General features: G+C 35.4%; 1 protein-coding gene across 1 annotated transcript in view; it reads right to left on the reverse strand.

Annotated features, from left to right (window-relative positions):
• Positions 1-16,342, reverse strand: part of Hr3 (nuclear hormone receptor 3 ROR-beta) — a 49,700-nt gene extending 33,358 nt beyond the window's left edge. The window contains exon 1 of the mRNA XM_090163223.1: positions 16,264-16,342. Within this exon, the coding sequence (XP_090019349.1) occupies positions 16,264-16,339 (76 nt within the window). The 5' untranslated portion in view covers positions 16,340-16,342. The remainder of the gene's footprint in view (positions 1-16,263) is intronic.
• Positions 16,343-17,597: the final 1,255 nt, after the last annotated feature.

Consider the following 17,597-nt stretch of genomic DNA (forward strand, 5'->3'; position numbering starts at 1 on the left):
TCCCAAAATTACACTTGGTATAAACATGAATCTAAGTTTTATTTTAATATGCAAGTACATCAAATTTTGCCCATATGAATATGGTAAACCTAACCTAACCTAACCTAACCTAACCTAACGCCAAGTCAATTCACATATGGGCCCCTTCCTATTTTATTAGACAATGTCGTCAAAAAATATAATGTTACGCTGTATTTTTTTCGACATATCGACTCGTACCCATGAGATCTAAAACCGCGCAATTACCATATATTTGGAAAATAATGATTGGGAGAAAGGGGAATCCATATTTTTGGGAATATTGATCGTTGGGAGAAATGGGAATCAATTGTTTTGGGAAACTTGATCGTTGGGAAAAATGGGAATCCATATTTTTGGGAATATTGATCGTTGGGAGAAATGGGAATCAATTGTTTTGGGAAACTTGATCGTTGGGAAAAATGGGAATCCATATTTTTGGGAATATTGATCGTTGGGAGAAATGGGAATCAATTGTTTTGGGAAACTTGATCGTTGGGAAAAATGGGAATCCATATTTTTGGGAATATTGATCGTTGGGAGAAATGGGAATCAATTGTTTTGGGAAACTTGATCGTTGGGAAAAATGGGAATCCATATTTTTGGGAATATTGATCGTTGGGAGAAATGGGAATCAATTTTTTTGGGAAACTTGATCGTTGGGAAAAATGGGAATACATATTTTTGGGTTAAATGAACTCCGGTTCGGAGAAATGGAATTGGGACAAATGGGACACCATGTTTTTGGGAGAACTGATAACTTTGGGAGAAGGTCAAATTGGGTTAAATGGGAACATACCCCCAAAAGTATTCAATAGAAAAATGCTTATTTTTTTACAAAATATCTGGGTTGGCTGATGTAAATCAATTGTTGATTTTATAAAATGTCTTTACGCTTGCCCAGCTTGTTGAAATATTGCCCTGGAATAGTTTAGCCAATGCCTAAGAATGAGTTCATAAGCTCTTTAGTGGGAGAGAAAACGGATCCACAGCTGAAGCGGGGAGGCAACATTTCAACAAGATGGCCAAGGTTATTTTATAAAAAGAACTATTTGATTTAAATCAAGTGTTTTTTTTAAATCATTGATTTAAATCACACAATGTATTTTAAATCATTGATTTAAATCACACAATGTATTTTAATGTAGGAATAAAAAATGGCAAAAAAGGTTCTTAAAAAATTAAAATACATTTCTTTACTAAAATATTAAATAATAATTAAATTTAATTAATATTCCATTAAATCCAAGATTAGCTAACGGATAAACGTAATTAATTATACTGGATAAGAGCCCTTAATTGTATAAAAATCTATAAATTCAATAAAATAAAAAAAATCCGATTAAAATAAAAAAAATCGATTGATTGGATTTTTATTACAAAAATCTAAAAAGTGCCAACCCTACAAAATATAATAAATTTTGAATGGGAAATTTTATACTTCGTATTAAATGAAAACTTTAATATGATCCTATAATAATGCACAAGTAAAAAAAACTTGACAAGTCTTAAATTCTGGTTGCATTTACGAGTTATTAGATTCACGGCCAAGGTTATGGCGAGAAAACGGAAAAATTGATAACGAGCCAACTTTTCAATTATTTTTATTTCAATTCGAATTCTTAAATATAATTATTTTAGTGTAGAGTCTCTATAGTATCAACCCTTCTAATGAAACTGTAGAAATGGCAGCGCCGTCTGTGGGAAAATCCTCGTCCTACGTCACGCAAAGGTCAGCGGAAATGTCGTCCTTCGACTAACGAGTTGGGTTACCATCCCCGCAGTTCGTCTCAACCTCGAAACGCCTATTTAAACCTCGTTTTGTAGCGCCAAAGTTTTATCCGTATACGTTCGTGTTTGGAGTATTAGAATGCGTAATTGTTGACAGCTGAAGCCCGGACGAAACTCCCTCCTCGCTGATATGTCGACCATTCTTAAGCGCTGTTCTATTCTCTTCATTAATGATAATGATAGTGATACAGCTACGTCAACTTAGTTTGCCCGGAATAATTTTTCAAATAATGTAACGAATGTACAGTTTAGGATAAAATGCTTTGTTCAAATTGCAGTTTTAGTTGTAGTTCAAGACAACTATCTGGAATAATTTTGGCCAAAAAACGTTATAAAATAGTTAACTTGTTGTGCTGTACTAAATGTCCCGTTTAGGATAAAATAATTTTGTTCAATTTGCAGTTTTAGTTGTAGTTCAAGAACAACTATCTGGAATACGTGGCAGTGGTAATCTAAGCGTAATCCGGTGTACAGATTTTCTAAGTGTGGTTAGCCCCTCGGTTCAACTACCTCGAATACGTTTTACCGACTACCTCTTTCAAATAATATACTTTTTGGGCTGTACCAAATGTACCGTTAAAAATGTTTTGTTATTTTGGAGTTCTAGTTCTAGTTCAAGAAGTCTAGAGCATAGTACTATATGTGGTCAGGGAAGGATTAAGACTTCATGGGGCCCTAGGCCCCAGTTAATTTTGGTGCCCCCTTTCAATAGCGAGCGAAGCGAGCTAGGCGCTTCCTCAATTTATAATAGAGAAATGGAAGGAAAATTCATGTTGCTGCCAGATTTAGTATGTCGTCAGGGGCTAGATGGCAGTCCGTCAGAGAATGTGACAATCAAACGTTTTTGGTTCATAGGGGTGGACGCATTTACTAAAATTACTCCGGAAAATATTTTGTGAAAAGCAAATGATTAAAGTTTTGTACTTTTATTTTTTCGAACCCTCTTGGTGCCCCTTGTAGGCTTGGTGCCCCTTGTAGGCTTGGTGCCCCTTATAGGCTTGGTGCCCTAGGCCCAGGCCTATTCGGCCTATTGGTTAATCCGGCCCTGTATGTGGTACTATTAAAAGTTAGATAATCGAAATATTTTTTTTTTGTATAAAATTGGAAGGTTGAAATTTTAAATATATTCGCTTTGTGAAAAAGGTTTAAAAATTGGTTTCGATAATTTTTATAGCAGTTTAATTATTACTATTGTTAATACAGAATGATTAAGCATTTTGAAAGCTTATTATCTTCCAATTTTGTCTCCATTAAAATGTAAAAAATTAAATAAGTAAAAAACGATTTCATTTAAGTGACTTACATTTTTCATGTAACGGAAATGTAAAATAAATTGAAATTCTATCTTAATTAATTTAATGTTAATAATTCAATCTTTATTAATTTAATGTTTATAATTCAATCTGAAATAATTTAATGTTTATAATTCAATCTGAAATAATTTAATGTTTATAATTCAATCTTTATTAATTTAATGTTTATAATTAAATCTGAAATAATTTAATGTTTATAATTCAATCTTTATTAATTTAATGTTTATAATTCGATCTTTATTAATTTAATGATTATAATTCAATCTAAATTTATGTAATGTCTCGTTGTTTGGTGTGCTCTGAAATGGAGTTGTTGCTTTGGACGGATAAATTATTTTTAATTTTATAAATAAATTGATAAATTCCGATTTAAATCAAATAGATATAAATGATACATTTTTCCAAAAAATCGCGATTAAAATAAATTAAGATTTAATCATTTTCAATCGATAATTATTTTATTTAATGTCCAACTCTTTAATGAATATAACGATCAAAATATTTATAATTTAACTTTCGATTCGTGGATAACAGTTATAATTTCTGTGTAAATCAATTTTTACAGAACATTTTTCTTCGCGTATAATTTTGAGAAACGGCGAAATGTGTTTCATCCTTCATTTAACTCCATTGTATGGAAAATCTGTTATTGTCTCGCTCCCCATCGACAGCAAAGCTTGAGTATAGGGGGCGCCTATCCATCCGGGGAAACTGCTCTATTCATTCCCTGTTCTTTTTTTGCGCTATAAAGTAGTTTTCTTTTAAAAGCCCTTTCCTATCATAGGCTCATTTTTGTTATTTTTCCAGCTTACGAGATCTAAGTGCTACTGGGGATAGGGCCAACATTATTAAGGCGAAGGCTCCCTCTAACGGGCCAAATATAGAAGTAATTGCCGTCTCGATGATGCTTTAATACTTTTTAGTCACAAAAACGTTTCAGGAGCCAAATCTTCGCCCCCCCCCCCCCTATCGCCTACGTTGGACCGACTCTCAAAAGCATTGATATTATCGATGGCCAGGAAATAAAAGCTTTCGGCTCATTTTTGAAGGCGGCATATCGGCGATTTCTGGGCGAGTATAATGTTGTAGAATCTATTTTACTCCTTTTTATATATATTTTTTCTAAATCTATTTTAAAATGCGTTTCTAAACTTCGACGATCTCGGGGGCGGAGGTAACCTAACTCTTAACGGCTAAGGCCTAGGACTGTTAACTTTATACTACTCGAAAGTTGAGGGCGAAATTTTAAGGTAACGTTGGTACCGTAGTGGAAACTATTAAAAAGGATCCGTATGCAAGACTTAACCCAAAGATATAAAATCTATCTCAAGTTTTTTTGCTTTGGTAGTAATTCGCAAAATTTACCCCTTTTAAGAAAGGGTAGTTCGAAAAATCTATCAACTTTTGGCACGTTTTTTAAAGTAAAAGTAACGGTTTTGATAAGTGTTCTTTTGAGCTTTGAATGCTTAAAAATACTATAGAGTTAATACAGTTTTTCAAAGATAAATAAAATGTATTATCATAAGTTTTTAATAAAACCCAGTTATCGAAGAAGTGTCATAATCACTTTGACTCTACCAAAGTTATTACGTAACTGATTAGATATTTAGCTTTACTGAAGACCGTAATGCAGTTTTATTTCGTGTGTAATCATAAGTAACATAATAAATTAAGTGTGTCACTTCCTAGGATTTTAAAACAAGTTTTCTTAAAACCTAACGAACTGAGTAGTATGTTATCGTCCTTAAGACTAGGGGGCTCTGTGCTGAAACTAATCCTTCGTTGCTCAATAACTCAGATCTGTGATAATTTTTGCTAATTGTCATACTTTATTGTTAATTATGGTGTAGAGGGTAATTTATAAAAAAAAATCCTACTATTGTTTTTTAACGAGCTTTTGAATTTTTTAATGGATTTGTAGATTTACTAAAAATATAAGATTTTTAAAAAAAAAATAGGAAATCATTGCTCGAGTTTTTCGTAGATTTTAGATTTTCCTGTCGGTTTTTTGGTGAGTGTACGGGATTTTTCTGAATTTTCGACCTTTCGGGGATTTCAAAAATTGCATTACACAAATATGAACTATCTATATTTTTGAGTGGGGGCGAAAATATGCTACACCTAAAACTACTCCGAGGTGCCTGATTATGTACTTCTGATTTGAATGTTAAAACCACACTATCCATCATCTTGTCAAAAAAAATATACAATGTTAGGTTTACGTTTTGAAAAAACTGTTTCTTCGAGTTCGCCAGAATTTAGTGTTAACGTTTTTTCAAGTTTTTATCTTAGTACATTTTTTTTTAACGGAGATAAAAAATTATCGGAACTCAAAGCGCACTCTTATAGTTTATCAGCAAAAAATATCCATCCCGCGATTAACGAATCGCTAATATAAACCGCTTTCAATTTTTGATTAGGATACGTAAGCCCGAATCTCACTTTCACAAATATTCTTCGTGGCGAGTAATATCTCTCTTGTAATTTCGAACATTTCAATGGATGGGCCATTGACTGATAGCCCAATTACTAGGTCTTCTAATCGGCCATTTTAAAATCGGAAACTGCATTTCGTTTTGTCATATTATTGACGTCCATAATAAGAATTTAAAGATTAAAAATTTGTGTATTTTTAACGTAAGTCTATAAAATTCTAAGTGTGTCGCTTTCGAAAATATTTCGGGGTAACAACGGAGAAGCTCCAAATATTTCTAGGGAAATTTTGAAATTTGTAGTCAATTCACAAAACTTAATAGAAGATTTTTTTGTAAAATTCAGGAAAATATGGGATCACTTTTGTGGAAATTACAAAACAATATTGGTTTCAAATACAAAAATTGTCCAAAACTAATAATTATATAGGAAAGTGGATGCAAAAAGGCCACGAAGTTCGCTATATAATCTGCGCGATTATAAGGGTTCAAACTACGTAAAATTCCTGAGAGGGGTCGAGAATAGGGTGAAATTTTAGAAACTCTCCCCTTGTCCACGCCACTGAGTCTGTGTCACCCACACCGTTTAGTAAACGTATAAGAAGTGCCATACTTATTATAAACTTATGTTTTTAAAGTACAATCTTGATATCTTAAGCGCAGTTATACCTACCACCGATAAAATTCGATTAATATTAACGTTACCATATATTTCATGACATTTACTTGTTAGTGCAGCATTTGTTGATTCAAATCTTCACTAAGCCACTTGATTTCATTAACGCGAAGTTAGATTAAAATCGATAAAAAATTGAAGTATTCGGATACCTTTCGTTGCATGACAACGCACTACGTCATGCAAATTTCGGAGTTTATTGCAGGCTAAAATTGTAGCAAGAACTCCATGGTTTACTCAAGCGCTGCCTAACGGTTTATGTCGAAAACAAACCAGCAGCCAACGAAAATACAGATAAAAGTATAATGTACACAAGATAACGTCTACTATGCTTTAAATTTGACCCTCAATGCAAAGAAATACAAGTTGGCAAGCCAAAATATACCTCTCCTCGGAGGAGTTTTTAATTTTCAATGAAACGGAACGTGGTTCTGCGGTAGAACGCTCACCTGTCGTACAGGAGGGCTCGGGTTCGAATCTCAGCCTATGATAATATTATACTACACCCAATGGCAAAAAGAGGGCATTTTTGGAAAAACCTTTTCCCTGATTCTAAGAAACTGCGTACGCAGCGATTACACTTTGCTCCGAAAATGCGAACGCGTTCGCAGGTCAGACAGACAGACCCACAGACAGACACGGTGATTGTAATACCCCTCCAGGGTACAAAGTACCCTCGGAGAGGTAAAAACCGAAACAAGGCGGTCATAAGTTCCCTTAATTTGCATATTGATGAGTTCTTCAATATATTTAAAATAAATTAATGAAATGTACAAATAATGTTAAGTAATCAACATTCATTTAATTTAATTTTAAATTTAATACAAACCAAGAAACCATTATTAATTTATAATTCTTATAAAGCAATATAAATAAAAGTTTTATTAATGATTATTTTTGAAAAATGAAAACGACAACCCTAATTTCTGTTTTATTGTAATATTGACGGTATAAAGACCTTTTCTATTCAATTTAGCATTGGGATATTAGGGTATTTACTTAACCGAGTTTACCGTAGAATCTCATTTGTTTCTAAGCGGATAAAGATCTTCCCGGAAGAAAAGTATTTTTTCCGTGTATACTTTATAAAACCGTAAAAATTCCGCCGCGTTCTTCAGGTACAAAGCCGAAAAAGGCGGAAAAAGAAACGTAGCGGAAATGGTTTATTTACAATACCACGAATCTCCGTGGATACGCTAGTAAATAAACCAGCCACGAACAACACGCCGTTTTTCGGGGGAAGCCCTGGACAGATGAAAATGCAAACTACCGCCATCTGGTGGTGGCATTCGCCATTGACCTTTTGATTTCTGTCTAGCGCGGCCTAACCCTAAATCTGCCCTTAAACGCCTCAAAATGACCAGGAGGAGGTCAACTTAGGTCAACGGCCCGCGGGATGAAGGGTATCTCGGGGTGGATTATCCGAAGCACCTTAGGCACGGATCCCGGTGTTCCGGGGGGTAACACCGGGGTCGTCCTTCTATACTACCCCCAAAAAACCAGCTGGGTTTACTTTTAACCATATCTCATACGTGAAAAAAAATAATAAAAAATAAATCTGAGCCCGACCCACAGATTTCCTTAACATAAGGATGTTGTACCAGTCACAGACTACCACAATAGCCTACCACCACCGGGTTTGAATTTTTTAGACTCCCCTCCGCTAGGGGGCGTACGGTGGGGGGTGGGATAAAATCCGTGAAATAAAACCCACAGAGCCGCTTTTTGTACGTACCGACACTCGCATCGGGAGGTTTTTTCAGCCAACCCAGCGTACAGCGCGGAAGAGTCGTGTATTGGGGGATAACGAAGGATCGCTACGAGGATGCTACGAGGTTAAGCGGACACGGTGTACGGGTAGCGTTTAAGATACTAGTTTTCATCCGGTTTTGACGTTCATCTCGCGTGACTCGCTACGAAACCGGCTCGGAATCGCGGTAGTGGCGTCTAACTAAGGTAAACGTTACTTCGCGAGTACGGCTTCGCTAAAAGTTTAAGACGCGAATGTCGAGAGAAAAAAACTCCACCAACCGTTCTTGTATATAGCTATATTTAGCGACTCAATGTAAGAGGGGGAGGGTGCCAATTCAGGAAGCGGGATTTTATTCAGTAACGCGGGGCTGACGACGCGTTGCGTGGACCTAACAGACTTCACTCCTCTTAACGCCTCTTAGTTAAATACGCGATAACGTAGGACCCGCGAATGAGAAGTATATATAGCGGAAGAAACGCGAAAATGCGGATGGATTTGAGGAGGGTGAGACCGAAGTTCCCGGCAGCGGAAGAACAACCATTATTACAACTATAGGAATCCTACAATTTCATTCTGGCATGGGAATTTTTAACGGCGAATATTTTTTGATCAAAACATTTTTTTCTCCCCGTTTTCGACACATGTTAGATTTATTTGCCCATAACGGGACACTTTGGTCAACGAACGGTTCCAACGGGACTGTGTGAATAGTGTCCCCGAAGGGGGGGGGGACTTTGAGTACTATTAAAAGTATCAGATACGTAGCGGTTCATGGGAAATTTCTGATACGTTTTAAAACTTTTCTATTATTCAATTTCTTGCCGCAATCGATTTTTTTTCTGTCACATTCAAATGTATCTCACGGAATTGGATACTTTTTTCATGGCATTAAAATTAGCACATTTTTTCAATTGCAACCTGCTATTCGGCCTTTGAGCTTGTGTTATTTTTTTTTCAATTTTAAAATGTGTTAAAACCAACAATGGTAGTTACTTTGTAATTTTAAAACAAAGGAAATTGTTTTTGTTCAGTAAGGAAATATTTGAGGGTGTATTATAGATATTATAACATCCAAATTGGTAATTTTATTTAAGTTATTTTGCATAATTGCATCTAACATTGTTTTTAAATTGATATATTTTATTGAAAAAAATAATAATAGAATTAAGTTCATATTTAACTAATTTAATTACTAATCGAGGTTTGGTTTGCTTGGAATTGCCATTGCCCCAGAAATAATCTATTTTGTACATTTTCGCCAAAACCCAAAGAGGTTTATTATTTGTTTTCCAGGCTTGAATTTGTTTAAATTCGACAAGCTAGTTTACGATATATTTAAAATAATATTTTAAGATTATTAAACTTTAACAATGAAAGCATTTATTCGGAGGAGCGTGTTTTACTGGAAAAACAACATTTACGCCAAAACCCCGAGGACGAAAGATGTCCCAAAATGATAAGTTTTTACCCGCTCTTGAAATATTACAAAAAAAGAACGAATACATTTTGAAATACAAAGGGACAAAATTTCATTTAATAAATCCCACAAAAGGCGAGGATGAGATTCTCGAATCCCAGTCCGAGATAAGCCAGTCCTACTAATGGTGGTCTTAAGATCCCATATATTATCCCAGACGAAATAGCTCAGAATATGCGCGTCCAAAACACACCGTTAACCAAGGTGGCCTTGGGTCGACATTTTTTCAACCACGAAATTGAAGTGTTGGAGTAATAATATTCTCCCTCCTCCAAGGTTGTCTCAAATGTTTCTACGCTACGGTAACAACTTCGTTATACTACCCAGTACCCAAGCTACGGGAAACGCGGAACAAGTTTTTTCCTGGTTTTTCGCCAAGGCTTAAAGACTTCGAGGAGATACCATTTTTATCAGAGGGTTTTGGATATGTGGGAGATGCCTCATTTTTCCCTCAAATGTACGTTTTTCTTTAAGAAAGTAACTGGCTTAATTGGAGCTATTTAAGTCTTATTTTTTAGTTTAGTTTCGTTTAGCCGCGTTACATTTTACAGTATCGCGGGACTGCTGATGGTCCTTTTAGGGAGACCTTTTTTAATACAGGAAATATCTTATAATGGCGTATCCTGCATTAACGAAACGACTGTTTTTTGTACATCTATACCTGGCACTTTGTTATCCACGCTTGTGTATATCTTTCTATTGGTGCAATCGGTGTTAGAAGGATTTTGATTTCCAAATGTACGGGTATTTTAAATATATGGGTGTGGTTATTGCGTAATCCCAAGTTCCAAATTATCATATTCAATACTTATATTTATCTTGCATTTTGTTCGATAACCTAAATTTAATTCCAACATTAATTTTGTTTTCTTTCTTCTAAAATTTAATACTTAAAGGGAATATAACCGTAAGTCATTTTTTAGGTTTTTTATGCTTTTTTATGTAAACAAATTTGGCAGGAAGTCGCTAAACAGCGCCAAAAATATCTAAAGTTATAGTAGGGAGCGGGAAATGGTCGAAGTTTGTTGTTCCACACCTAAAACCTGAGGTTATATTCCCTTTAATTGGGTTTTCGACAAAACAATTTAAAAAATAATTCAACTTTGAGTGTCAGTTTTAACTTATCATTAATGTTATAACATTAATTTAAAATTCCAATTATACTAATTAATCAATTCATTCCTATTTGAACAAACCTATGAAAATTTTAAAATAAAAGTACAAAATATTTCAGCGAAAAACAATTAATTAAATCATAAATACTAAACTATAAACGTCTACTAAAATTAAAATAACAAAAAAAATTTCTAATCAAATTCGATTTCTGAATGTTCGAATCAACATCAAAAACTATTAAAATTATATTTTAAATACTAAAATATAAACGTGAAAAAAAATTAAAAATCATATTTAAATCATATTTGATTTCTAATTGCTTAAAAATTATCATTAAAACCCTGTTTCCAAAAAAACATTAAAAACTATATGAAATATAAAAATATATTTGTGATATTAATTTTCATATTCTTTAACGTGAAGTCAAACGAAACAAAATCAGTTAAATTTTTTTCTGTATACAGACAGACGGACGAAAAAAAGCTTTAGCTCTATCATAGGCATAAAGCTCTTCCGAGACCAAGAGAGCTATAGTTGTATGGATTTTACTTGGTTTTGTTTTACGTCGCAAAAGTAACGCATCGAGCGAAAAAATAGCCGCATGAAAATGAACAGAAGCAAACAACGTACTTTTCAGATCCATAACAGCGTTAGAATCGTCGGCCGAAGAGCCGCCCGAATCCGAAGTTAGAACCTGCATTTTAACGATAGATTCGAAAAAGCTGCGTAGTTTAGCGGAGCACAACAGACTTTTGGGCCCCTTCTGGGACTCCGCTACAACCGCGAACTCGCGATAAGTTTAAAAATTTTGTCCCGTTCGACTAACTGCTTCCACGTGTACACTACTTCACCGTATTGCGCGAAATGCGAAGCAAATCAGAAGCGAAATGTCTCTACAACATTTCAAGGTCTTTTGCCAGCGAGAACACTTTTGCCCGACCGCGCTCGCGTATAAAAGCGAGGAGCAAAGTGTTGGGCCTAGAAAAAGGCTCATTTTTCAACGCCATCTGACGAATTGAGCGTTGCTAGTTCCAGTCGTTTTTAATAACGCGAAATAAAACTTGAACGATATCGCTTTCTAATGAGTTTAATACGGCAATAAATAATTAATTTCAAAATCTTATTGCATCGGTAAGAATTAAAGATATTCGACGATACTAGATCAAGCGTCTTTCGGAAGTTCCCGTTCGCGTTTGACCCTTGATATTTTGAGTCGGGTATTCGCAAACATGACTTCTCGTAGCTACAAATTTAAATTAGAAAAATAAATAAATAATCCGCGTACGGATTTTCGTTTTGACTAGAACGTATCGGAAATTATTTAAATGTATCCCAAATAAATTATTAGCTGCCTTCGAAATGCCTTAATGATTTAATTATCCCCGTTCTGCAAAGCGTTCGATCGAAATAATTCATATTTTAAAATCAAGTTTGTACGATTCAACAAATTTCATATTTAAAAAAAAATAATGTTTGTTGAAAATGAACCATTGTCGATTAAATTATATTAATTAAATTTATTGTGGTGAATGCGACCTGGAACCAGAAAAATAGGTTTACGCTTCACATAGAGCCACCTAGCGGCCAACATAAGAAGTTCTTAAACTGCTGGATTTTTGCAGGAAGTAAATCACAAATTATTGTTAATAATACTAAAATTACTATAAGTAAATCCATTGTCACAGTCAAAAAGTCCTTAAATATACCCATAAATGTTACCGAATTAAGTAGGCTTTTCTAAGAAATTCACCAAATAAGTTTATTTTCTAGAACTATTTGGTTTATGCAAATATTACGTTTTAAGTAACTCCGTCTTAACCAGCTGAACCCTTTGAGCATAAACTCACAAAATTGCTTACGTAAATTGAAAACGATTCAATTTCATTTCTTTACTAGGCCCATATTCTTATCGGTTTATAAGGTAGGGAATCTCGAATTCTACCGCCTTCAAAAATCCCCTAATTTCAAATTCATACATTTTTTGAGAAATTGGTTTTTACGGCTAAATCAATTCGCTGGCGGATAGACAGTATAGGACTAATAAATTATCCGTACTTATTTTAGGCACGCTTTAATCAATTGAAAAAATATATAACGATTCTCGGATTCTGCTATATAAATAATTCTTTTATGACCACATTAAATTTTCAATTGCTTATTTTTAAATGAAAAAAGAAAAGATTTTAAACAATAGTAACATTTTTATACGGTTTGTGAATAATTTATCCAACTCGGAAAGCTCACGGTTGTTTAATTTTTTAAACCTTTAAGAGTCAAATCAGCGCTGCTTTAGATGTTTTCGCATTTTATAATTAACTCAAAGACGCGAGGAGTTGCGTTTTAATTAAAAGAACGCCGTTACAATTTCAAGTATTCTTCATTTTCACTGATCTTCTATACTATACTCGGAAGATTGGCTTTTAGCGGTTTATTTCCGACCTTTTTAGCGCTGTTTCGCCAATTAAAACTTTTCGCCAAACTTGTTAATTAGTAATACGCGCTAATGGATAAGTATCTGTTGCGAAGATAACCCCAGGGTTGCGAGACGCGTTATTCAGTGGATATTTTATTTGGAAAACTTCTTTAACTTTTCATCAAAGTTTATCTGGACACTGCTAATGTCATTTTTACTAAAATTTAAAAAACAATTTACTATAAACTTAATTTATTTACTGAGCAGAAAATAAAAGTATTAGTTTTGACGTACCATAGAATTAACAATATTTATTTTTTATTTTCATCGAATCATTTCGGTACAATATAAATTATTTATGAAATTTCGTTAAGTATTCAACGATATTTCAAATACAAAATTACTGTATCAATATTTCAAATACAAAATTACTTTATCAATATTTCAAATGCAAAATTACTGTATGAATATTTCAAATACAAAATTACTGTATGAATATTTCAAATACAAAATTTATGTATCAATATTTCCAATACGAAATTACTGTATGAATATTTCAAATACGAAGTTACTATATGAATATTTCAAATACAAAATTACTGTATGAATATTTCAAATACAAAATTCATGTATCAATATTTCCAATACGAAATTACTGTATGAATATTTCAAATACGAAGTTACTATATGAATATTTCAAATACAAAATTACTGTATGAATATTTCAAATACAAAATTTATGTATCAATATTTCCAATACAAAATTACGTATCTATATTTCAAATGCAAAATTACCGTAACAAAATTTCGAATAGAAAATTACCGCATCAATATTTCAAATGCAAAATTATCCTATCAATATTTGAAACGCAAAATTACCGTATCAATATTTCAAATACAAAATTACCGTATCAATATTTCAAATACAAAATTACCGTATCAATATTTCAAATACAAAAATACCGTATCAATATTTCAAATTCCAAACAACTGTATGAAACCAATGAAAAATAACCATTCATATACTGCAAATTCAAACTGGAAAATTTCGAATGGATAATTATTAAAATGTGAATTTCAGATGGGCGCTCAACTTCAAACAACCCCACTCAACGTTAAGAGATATATAACGGCAGTTAGGAATGCGCAATACGGTAGTAGTTTATTTCTTTACGTAACCACTCCGAAGGCGCGTGTAAAAATAAAGGCAAACCGGCTAAATATATATGAATAGCGAAAAGGGGGTAAGCAACCCTAAGGGACAAAGGGCAAGGCAGGGAAGCCAGCAATGGTACAAAGAAGGTACAGGTAGTGTTGGAAGTCGAAAAGGGATGATCCAATGACGATATGAAAAGACGAGCAAAAAGCGCGTATGAGGCCCGCAGCGTTATTACCCCTTTCGGCGAGCGCGTGCATGCTTGCCATTTTAAGGGAATCGACTTTAGCGGTACAGAGGTACTCTGCGTAGCATCGATCCCCTCGGACTCTGGCGAATTCAACGCCGCTCGCTTTTAGTCTTTTACACAGGCCTGCAACGCGTACTGCTACTGCCTGCGATGTAATTCTTCCAACGAGTTGACGGAGCGCGCCGCTAGTCTATCTCCAGCTCTAGCTCTTTTTCACGTTAAATTTCCGTATATCACCCCCTCTAGCGTTCGAGTGCAGCGTTTTGGAGCGGCGGCGCTATTGCCCGAGAACGAAAACCACGCTCTGCTACCACCCCGGAAGTAAACACGCGGCCGTGCTGCGTGCCGTGTCCCGTTTAGAGTATCTCGTCCGTACCTTTTTTATATTTCTTCCTGAATGGTTTATGTACTTTTTATCTTAATTTTTCTAATATAAAATTGTCTACTTGGTTATCGACGGATTTCTAATTTGATTTCTGAGCATTTTATAATGACAAGGATGATAGAAACACTTTTTAAAAAAAAAAGTCGACGAAAACTCGTCAAGCCAGTTTGCCATTTCTTTCGAAAATTTCGATCTACCTGTGTACGGAATACTTCGCTTAAAATTAACGCGAGATTACACTTTTTACAGACTGGTCACTGTTTAATATTAAACACAGGAACTGGTCACGTGTTTAATATTGACCCAATGTACTGGTCACTGTTTAATATTAAATGGTTGAGCTGGTCACCTGTTTAATACTGAACCAATGTACTGGTCACTGTTTAATATTAACCGGATGAACTGGTCACGTGTTTAATACTGAACCAATGTACTGGTCACTGTTTAATATTAAACGATTGAGCTGGTCAGTTTAATATTAAATGGCTGAACTGGTTACGTGTTTAAATATTGAGCATATGAACCGTTCATTACTTCATATTAAACACATAATCTGGTCATGGTTTAATATTTAACACGTGAACTAGCCACTATTTCATATTAAACACTCGGACTGGCTACTGATTAATATTAAACATCTGCACTGGTCACGGTTTAATATAAACATCTGAACTGGACACTGTTTAATATACACATCTGAACTGGACACCGTTTAATATAAACATCTGAACTGGACACTGTTTAATATAAACATCTGAACTGGTCACGGTTTAGTATAAACATCTGAACTGTACACTGTTTAATATAAACATCTGAACTGTACACTGTTTAATATAAACATCTGAACAGTCACTGTTTAATATGAATAACTGAACTGGTCACTGTTCAATATAAACACATGGACTGGTTACTAATTAATTTAAACACATGGACTGGTTACTAATTAATATAAACACATGTAGTGACTCTTAATAATATAAAGTAGAGACATGGACTGGTTACTGTGTAATCTAAACACATGGACTGGCTACATTTTGGAATACATTCACCGAATAATTAAAAACACAAGAACTCCAAATACGTCGGTCTTTTTTTTAAAAACACCGACTAAAGTTAGGTATTGTGAAATAACATAAACTACTGCACTATAATTGTTATGTAATGTAACATAATCAAAAGAAATATTTAGTGTATATTAAAGCACATAATCAAGTCACTCTTATAAAACACTTCTACTAGTCCATATTTAGAAACACATGTACTAGTAGCTATTTGAAAAACACGTACTAGTAGCTATTTGAAAAAACACGTGCTAGCATCTATTTCAAAAAACACATTACCAATCGCTATTCTAAATAAACACATACGAACTGGTCACTCTTAAAACACACTTACTAAACACTAGTTCAGTTCACTGAATCAGTAGAAAAACACATGTACTAGTCGTAATAAAAACACGTGTTTGATTGGATGATTATCTTACCTTTAATGGATCCCGATGACGTTTGGGGCTGGGCAACCTCCACTTTAGTGAAGTTATTCCACGACAGTGACGACATGGGAATTTCTTGAACGTGGGGTATTTTTTTCTATATAAGGTTATTTTTTATATAATAATACAAAAAGTCAATGTACGTTGAACTCACTGGGATCTGAATTTATTTTTACGCGCGCGCCGACAGTCGCGTTACGTCAGTTGTCAAAAACTGCTTCCGTGAATAGACGAACGTTAACGTGATCGGTTGTTTATTTGTTTACGCGAAGATATGCCCTTCGATATGGTATCGCGTGAAGATGTTGTTGTTTACGTGGGGGGGAAGAGGGCGGAAGATCTATAGAAGGTTATTGCGAAGGGGGGAGGGGATAGTGGCGAAGACCACAGGGGGGGAGCGGTGAGGATGGTATCGGGTCCTCGTGTGCTAGCTGGATGCGGGATGAAGACGGTATCTTCTCATCCCGAGTATCTCCATCTACAAACACTCCCGTGTTGTTCGGATGCGGTGCGTTTTACGAGTCGCTCGTATCGTATATTTATCACGCGCACGATATGTCACTGAACGCCGGTCATTCTTAACGGAAAAAGCATCACAATCGAATATTAAATCCCGCAAATGATCGGCTATTGTTTACAGTTCGTTTCCATGCTGCGAGGGTTTCTTTGAACAAGGAGTCGAAGGTCCGAGCTAAGTCGGAACGTTCGATGCACCGTCGGTCCACCGCGAGCTCGAATTTGACGTTCCTGTACGGTGCGGAACTAAAAGCGACAAACCGGGAGGACACCGAGGATTCCACGGTGAGCCGGGAAGAGAGCGGAATGGTCGGTTTCGTTTCGCTGCTGGTAAAAAGTAAATAACTGCGGTGGGTCCCGCGTCGAACGAGCACCGTTACTCTGCGGCACCTGTTTTCGCGGATCGCGTTCTTCCGTGTGACCGGGAACGCCGCGGTCCACAAACTCTTCGCCGTGCAAAGCGGTTCGGCCCGCTGCCGGGCGAGTCTATCTTCGCGGAGGGGTGTTCGCGCTCGCCGTAGAAGAGGAGACTCAGCCTGCCTGACTCGCTCGCCTGCCTGGAGTATTTCGACGCAGCAGGAAGTAAAGCGATTCCAGAGTTTACGCCCGGGGGACGGAAACGCGAGGGGGGGACGGAACTCGCGAGAGGAAGTGACGATGGAGGAAGGATAGCGTGTCGTGACGTCGAATTCTCTCTCTCTCTCCCAAACACCCGTTAGTTTTGAAGAAAAGATCTCCGCGTGAGGGTGGGGAGGGGGCAATGAAGACTGGGGGAAACGAACTAGTGGGGGAGGGGGGCACATTGGGAA

This window comes from Leiobunum rupestre, chromosome 11 (assembly GCF_980474605.1).
Source record: "Leiobunum rupestre chromosome 11, qqLeiRupe1.1.hap1, whole genome shotgun sequence".
Lineage (NCBI taxonomy): Eukaryota > Metazoa > Arthropoda > Arachnida > Opiliones > Sclerosomatidae > Leiobunum > Leiobunum rupestre.